Below are 7,844 nucleotides of genomic sequence, written 5' to 3'. Positions count from 1 at the left end.
TTGAATCATTATTAAATGGTACGATGGTCAATGTTGCTAAAACGTCCACTTACAAACAAACCAAAACAAATGCTCAATCTAAAAGTAACCCCGCCATAAGTGATATGACAAATGTCGTAATCGTGGTGGTCCTAAAGGTCCCTTGTCCGGGTTTTTCTAGGGAATGCTCTTATTGTCACAAGACTGGACATTATACTGAGCTCTGTGAAACAAAGCGTGCCCACACAAAAAAAAACCAATAGATGGCTCCAAATCTAAGCCCATCAACTCATCTACGATTCCGATTAGAAGCACAAATTGCGATATTCCCAGAGATACTCCAAGAGTCACCGTAAAGGTTTATCCTCAAGTTGGGATCGCATTTTACATGGACGTCCATCCTGACACTGGTTGTACTGGCACTTCATTTGCTCATGATTTAATTCAAAAATATCAAGTGCTCATGATCACCTTAATAAACGTGCTACAGCACTTCGTCTGGTTCAAGCTCAGGTTTCTTGACCTGAGATGACAGAGGCGGAGATTTCCGATCTTAAATCCATCCTCAACGACTTTCCCGAGGTCTATAACACGGAGATTCTCGTACCCATGAAAGGAGATCACATGCGTATATTTGTGGACGAGAGTTCAGAAGTTCCTCCAATCAACATCACAGTTGCCCGCCCAGTTTGATTTGCTTACCGTGAAGCCGTTGCTCGTGAGGAGGAATTCATTGATAAATCCGGTATCACTGAACCTACCATGGTTCCCACTAAATGGTGTAGTCCCGCTTCAGTGATTCCACGACCAGACAAGGTTGACGAGAATGGAAATGTCCCGAAACAAGCACTAATTGTCTCCAAGTGGGGTGAGAAAGTCTTTTCTTAAATCACCCATGGAAATGCCCTGTTCGCTGGATGAATTGTTGGGCCCGTACTGATCTTGCTTTGGTCAATATCCTTGGTGCACTCAAATTTGTGGATGACATTTTGATAGATGACTCGTCCATTGTGGACGAGTTGAAAATCTGCACCTAAAGGTGCAAGGATGACGGACTACATGGATGTGGGGGCTCCTTGCAAAACTATTATTTTCGGTTCTAGTCAAGTCAATAAGCTTATTTTGCAATCACTTTCAGGTATAGACCTAGCAGATACTCGAGCGCTGTGACAAACACATCAAACTCTCTCACTCCAAACTTCAGATTGGAGCAAAGGAGAAGTTCGCAGGATTTATCATATCACAAGATGGAGTGTTACCCGATCCAGACAAGATAGCAACAATTACCAACTTCCCTTAGGTTCAAACTTTGACTGATCTGTTTTCCTTCATCGGGCTTGTTAATCAATTAGGGTATTTCATCCCTGATCTAGCCCACTCGTTATCTACTCTGAGAGACCTCCTCGAAAAGGATAGTGTCCAGTTGGCTGTCCGTACACCATAACGCATTTGATAGAGTGAAATCCTTACTTATTGGTGAAAATAGTCCACTTTTGGCTCCATCGGACGAGTTGTTAGTGTTAGCAATTAAAGGAGTGGACACTGAGGACAATAGGTTGGCAATTAATTGTTGCAATGACCTCAAGGTTGCATAGTTAGCATCCATAGAACGTGGTCTCCATCGAACGAACCGAGGACTTGTTGCTGACATGCCTCCAGACTGTACAAATTCTGTTCAAGTTCGTCAAGAGATTGAGGAAGGGTCCGACTTTGGTTAATAACGTCGAGCGAGGTCGTGGCCGAGGATTTCAATATGGCAAGATCTAGCTCAATTGCATTAGCCACGCTTGTAAAGGTGGCCTTGTAGCCGCGTCGACTACGTAGGGCTAATTTACCAGCATCCTGATCCAGAGTCGTTAGTCGATTTTCTGAGGGTGCCATGGCCATGACGAATTAAGGAGGTTGATGCTAAAAATGAATATTCCTCAAGAAAGACGAGATTGAATAACCTTACTGATCGAGTGGTCTGTACTTTTTTAATCACCAAATAGGACACTAGATGTTGAAGCCACGGTTTTAAAGGACCATGTCATGTTAAGCAATGAACACTTGAGGTCGAAATAAACTTAAGATTGGAAATCCAGTATAAGGAACTTTAATGCGGTGGGAAAAAAACGCGGATTGTTGTCTCTGTCGCAAAAGTTACAAAATGATTCTCTCAATCTAGATTGCAGATGCGACACCCTATTGCTCATGCCAGTGCAATGGCATATGAAAGAGTAAATGAAGATGTCATCACTTGTGCTCTTCAGAAAGGAAATGAACAAATTAAAAGAATAGAAAAGTGTAAAGCTTTGGGATTTCATAGCTATGCGTCCTCTGGAACTACCAAGAAGTAAGTGTCTCCACACTTCCTACTGATCACAAAATGTTGGTACCAAATACTTTTTTCGCATGTTTTGCGTATTTTTGTCACTTGCCTTGTAATGTCATCCTTAACAAATGAGTGTTGGACTGAAATGGCTTACAACAATGGTCAAACAATATCCCAAGGTAGCGAACAACTTTGTCAAGGAAGATTTGGAAGCACTGAATGTGCTAAAATCATAGTAGTTCTTGCCGCGATTGCGGCGCAGCTTAGCTAGTTCACACGCTGAAATCTGATCCGGTACTTCACATGTCTCTATATCGAACATTTTAACAAAAGAGCCCATTCTTTACTTCAACTCTCTGTTGGTTCTAGAGTCCGCATTCAAGATCGTCATTCTAAAAAATGGACGCTTACTGGCACCGTGATGGATGTTCGCCCTTCTGGAAGAAGTTATTTCATAGATGTGGATAGAATTACAATGCCAAGAAACCGAAGATTCATCTAGCCCATTCCAAGTGTCCCATTAATGTGAAGGGAGGTGAAGAGTCACGCAACCTCATTTGAGGAAGCTATTTTTAGTGTATGTTGAATTGAATCAAACTCTGGATCGAGTGTCAGAAGCTTCGCCTACGTCTTTATTAACACGTTAATGGTAGCGTTACTCAAGCCCTGACCTTGACTCAAATGAGAGCATTAACCCACGGTCATGATTTAACAACTTTTACTTGAGAATCGAATGAAACCTTTGGTTCATGGATATAGTCACAAATGATCATGTGATGCAATAGTTGGGTATGCAACACCTCAAAACAATTCCACATATAATTCCACTACTGGAGCGGAAATTTCTGGATCCCTGGAGGCTGGGATTTTCTGTTCAATGCCACTCATCTCGTAGGTGCCGATTCCCAAAAACCAAGAGTACGAATTGGTCAAATCCCCATCCAATAAAGCTTTATCTGGAGTGCTCTGAGATAATCCGAAGAATCCGGGGTGGATGGCCAGCGGACCTTCTTTGTAGACAAATCCTTTTGGTCGTGAGCTTCCAGTTACCATCAAAGGGTTGTCAGTTTGGCTCCATCGAAAGCAGGAGGGGAATGTGCCTATTATTAGAAGCTCTTTAAAGTCAGTGTCAGGCATGCATACACTTGCCCACGGTTTACAGAATTTCTCCTTCCATCGGAAGGATACACTTTAATGGGAATTTTATGTTCAATTTGTGTATTTTGAAATTTCTTGTGCACACTTTAACGGATCATAAAACAAGCAAAGATATTTGGATTCATGCAAGGCGGTAGTAGCAATATGAAAATAAAGAAATTACAGTTATTCATCATCCCCTCACATTTTGAAATGGGTTAACTGGAGAGCGCAAAAAATGCTTTTTACATGTTCCTTTATCACGCTCCAGAGCAGTCTTTAATTTTCTCTCTGTGCAACTGAGCAAACTTGAAGTTGCAGGCAATCTTAAGAGAAATTGTTACTTTTTGCTATTTTCATAACGTGTATGTATCCTGAACAAGGGAAACATCGCCTGAAAACTATGCCCGCTTTTAACAAGCTAAAATTGTATGGTTTCTCAAACCCAATAATATTTGCAGGCTTTATTTTTTACATCTAGTCAATCAAATCCGTTGGACTAAAGGACCTGATTTATAGCAAAGTTGTCACGCAATTGTGTTAAAGCAAACCTTGCTTTGGTTTAATTCAGTACCTATGTAGCGCAAAATTTACGATTCCTCCAAATTTTCATGGTTTAGGCCAACTTTTCCTTCATGGAGGTTTGTTTTATGAGCTTGAATATTTTTAATTCGATTTTGTGGCATAAATAAAAAAACGCAAAAAATAAATGAAAACTGCGGTATCTTTCGGGAAATTACTGGTCGGAAGCTGAGCTTTGTTGAGAAGTTTTAGCTGGTTCGTCCACAATTGACGGTCACTCAAATCAAATTTGATCACGCGCGTATGTACATTCAGGTCCCTGTGCAAGAGGGCCCCGATCTACAGAGAAGATTGATTACCAACCTGGGTGACACATTTTCAAATGAAGTTGTCCATCGGTGGAACGATAGTCCTCAATGTCATCCAATTTGGCATATAATTCTGCTTTTGGATCATCTTTGTGTAAGGAAATAACATTCTTAGGCCAGAGTAGACTCGCCCGGGACACATCTTGACGGAACAAAATGGCCTCCACAGATGTGACATGTTGCCCAGAATCCCTTTTGTAGTAAGCCTTCAAGTTTGAAAATGGATCCACCGATTTCCGAACAATAAGCCGATTGTACAAAGAACAACTGCGGTCCAAAATGACGAAGATGGAGCAATCAGACCACTTGCATATCACACCGCAGCTGATGGCTGGATCTGAAAATGTAAAATGATCTCGTTGTTTCAAGTTTTTACCCATGACCCCTAAAATATGTTTAAAGGTATTCCCTCTGAAGTTTGATTATGTCGATACATTCACTTTTCAAAGGCTTTTTATGTGGTTCAGTAAACATTTCTTCCACATGATTGATTATGTAGCTTCAATTATGCATGCAGCATTGCCATGACTTTTTACAAGAGTATTTTTGGTTAAAGTCATGAGCCATTTGCAACTTCTTCTTCAAAAGAGCGAATACCAAAGTTTGATCATTTGATTCAATTGTTACAGTTAAAGAATTATTTCCTTCCCACATTTATGACTTGCTTCCCTTAAAAAGGCTTAAATATTGATAAGTAACCTTTCTGGCTTTCTAAGATGTGTTTGATATCAGAAAGCGAGAAGAAACAGTTTAGTCTAATAAAGAATTAGTATTTCACAACCCCACAAGTTTTAAATATTTGATGGTTGTTTAATTCTCATACTACTTATAATTATTAGAAAGTGCATTTGAATACTTGAAAGGCCGTTCTTAAGTTATTGTAAATTTGATGCCTAAGTTTCAGTTAAATTGCACAACTACCAAATGACTCGATTGTACCCTAGAATTATTTTTTTTTGCGTCTTCCTTACCGCTGCTGGGATTGGAATCCCAGCAATCCAAGACGAGAAATTTATTCATTTTACTTAACTTTTATATATATATACCAATTGATCGACCAATGACTTAGAATTGGTTGATCTTTATAACGGTCATGCTCTAGAGCACGCCGGCTTTTGATTAATGATCGACCCTATCTCAAGAACATGATGATCTGACAGATTACTAGGCGTCCCATGGACATACTGGATCAGATCAGGGTCATGGGAAAAAAACAAGTTGAGAACGTTATACTCTCTAGTGGCAACACCAACATGCTGGGAGAAATTGCGCAAGATCGCGAATTCTTCCAGCTTTTCGAACGACTGAGATGTCGACTTCGAAATGGGAATATACCCATCAGGACTAACCTCCCACTCTACAACGCTAGCCGGAAAATTAAAGTCCCCAATCAAAGAAAACTTGACCTCTTAACATTCAAAATACATTTCTATTATAATTTAGGTAGATGAGTGATGTTTGTTTATATTTACAATGCACTATTTTATCAAGATATTCAGTTACTTTTTCTAAAACTATTCTCCATGTTTTCTATGTTTAAAGGTGAGCTGCTATTTGTTGGACGGTATACGTATTTTGAGAAAGTTCAAATTTTATCAATTCATGATTTCATTTGCCGGGTAGCATACAGATTGATTGGGTAAAGAAATTGCATAAATCTGGGTTTAAAATTCGTTGCTTTTCTACCCACTTTGGACAATTGCACGTGCTTTTAAACACCTCGTGCACTCTTTCTGTTCTCTTTTGTCCACTTTTGTGAAGTCCACCAGATCATCTTTATTGACTAATGACTAAATATTGACATCACAGGTTTTGAAAGGGAAATGAGGGAACGCACTCCAATTTACACTTGAATTGGTTGTATCCGCGACCTTTTGGCTCTTAAGGCCCAGAAGCAAATGAAAAGTGATTTCTTTTGCAATGACAGCTTCAATTTAGGAATGAGATAGGAACAAATTTGAATAATGGATTGTTTTAAGTCCTTTCTTGAATACAAAAATTACAACCATGCCTTACCTCTGACCTTTCTCCATTAGTTTAAAGACGTATCTGTGTATTCAAGTGTGAACATGATGAGGCATAAAAAGCAAATATATATTTTTTTAACCAACTCGTGGTTAGAAGTAGACGATCCTTACCTAACATATTATCGATCGATTGGTTCCTAAAAGCGTAGCTTGATTCCACTTCAAAACCCAACTTGACCGGAATGTTCAGGAATGATTCAACGGTGGTAACCGCAAGAACAAGGCCATACCTAAAACCCAAAAGAAGCACAAGTAGAGACCCTTGCATGGTGACAGAACCTTCCCACTCGCCCAAATTTGACCAAGGACTTGAAACCAAATCTTCATAAGCGAGACTAATACAGGGTGCTTGCTTACTATCTATTTTATACAAAACCGTTGACAGGAGTGTTCACCAAATGAAGAAACAGGCTTTTGGTAACCAACCAGCACATTGTGAAATTATAGATTATTATTTTTTCTTTGTAAGAGAGAATAAGGGAGGGTATGTGCTCACTATTTACTTTAAAGCCTTGTTAGGAGTGTGCAACAATTGAAGAAACAGGCTTTTGGTAACCAACCGGCACATTGTGAAATCATAGATTATTAAACTTTCTTTGTAAGAGAGAATAATACAAGGTATGTGCTCACTATTTACTTTAAAAACCTTGTTCAAAGTGTGCAACAAATGAAGAAACAGGCTTTTTGTAACCAGCCGGCACATAATCAAATCACTGGTTGATAATTGTTCTCTTCAAGCAAGAGCAATACTGGATATGTGCTCACTACTTAGATTAAACCGTTGTCCGGAGTGTTCAACAACTCAGTAAACTGGCTTTTGGTAACCAGCCGGCACGTTGTGAAGTTCTGCAAGTATCGATGTTTTTTTGGTTTGTTTTTTCACGGACTTTTCGAAACGCTACAGGGAATGTAATCCCCAGTACTATTAAAATGAAAGGTTATGATTCGTCTATTTACAACCTTTCAATCTTTATATGAAATTGCGTCCACCAAGGAATTTGAGTTGCCCGATCGAGTTAGTCCTTGAGTATAAGGTTGACCGGGAATTTTAGTCAAAAACTTGTCCAAGTCTGACTTAAATCCTGCTACTGGATCAACGCCTGAATACGACCTACCAACATTTGAAGGCAGCAAATTGAACAATGGGGGAGCCCGAGAAAGAAGAGAGTTGGACTTCATTGTTTTAACTAGCCTGGATTAACGAGGACTTGAAGGTGCTCTCAATGCGCACATTATGCCTCTACGGTCACTAGAATTGACCCTAAATCCTGGGTTTGGACAAAGCTCATGGATGTTTTTGAAGATCTGCAGCATCAGATACCTTTCATACCTTTTCTGAACACTGTACGATCCCAACTTTTCTAGTCTCTCCCAATATGAGAGCCCTCTCATACCCTTAATGTGCCTAGTAAAACATATTTGGACCTGTTCGAGCTTTTGCAAACCTGTTGAACTCATTGGAGCCCAAATGGGCGAGCCATATTCAAGATGCGGCTG

At 39.8% G+C, this 7,844-nt stretch overlaps 2 protein-coding genes across 2 annotated transcripts in view; both read right to left on the bottom strand.

Moving 5' to 3' along the window:
* Positions 1-7,844, bottom strand: part of LOC131891381 (uncharacterized) — an 83,365-nt gene that overhangs the window by 39,352 nt on the left and 36,169 nt on the right. The window lies entirely within an intron of this gene.
* On the bottom strand, positions 3,011-6,681 carry LOC131891380 (uncharacterized). Its single transcript, XM_059240919.1, has 3 exons — positions 6,459-6,681; positions 4,316-4,657; positions 3,011-3,393 (listed from the first exon to the last, which is right to left on the bottom strand). The coding sequence occupies exons 1-3, from the start codon at positions 6,613-6,615 to the stop codon at positions 3,095-3,097; spliced, it is 798 nt and encodes a 265-aa protein (XP_059096902.1). The 5' UTR covers positions 6,616-6,681; the 3' UTR covers positions 3,011-3,094.

Source organism: Tigriopus californicus, chromosome 12 (assembly GCF_007210705.1).
Source record: "Tigriopus californicus strain San Diego chromosome 12, Tcal_SD_v2.1, whole genome shotgun sequence".
Classification (NCBI taxonomy): Eukaryota; Metazoa; Arthropoda; class Copepoda; order Harpacticoida; family Harpacticidae; genus Tigriopus; species Tigriopus californicus.
The sequence above is the reverse complement of the archived record's forward strand: the minus strand, read 5'-3'. Positions and strand labels throughout refer to the sequence as shown.

Coding starts and splice junctions, on each gene's coding strand:
- LOC131891380 (XM_059240919.1), bottom strand. CDS start 6,615: ATGCAAGGGTCTCTACTTGTGCTTCTTTTGGGTTTTAGGTATGGCCTT. Junction 4,658..6,458: donor ATCGATCGATAATATGTTAG/GTAAGGATCGTC, acceptor TTACATTTTCAG/ATCCAGCCATCAGCTGCGGT. Junction 3,394..4,315: donor TTTGAAAATGTGTCACCCAG/GTTGGTAATCAA, acceptor TTCTAATAATAG/GCACATTCCCCTCCTGCTTT.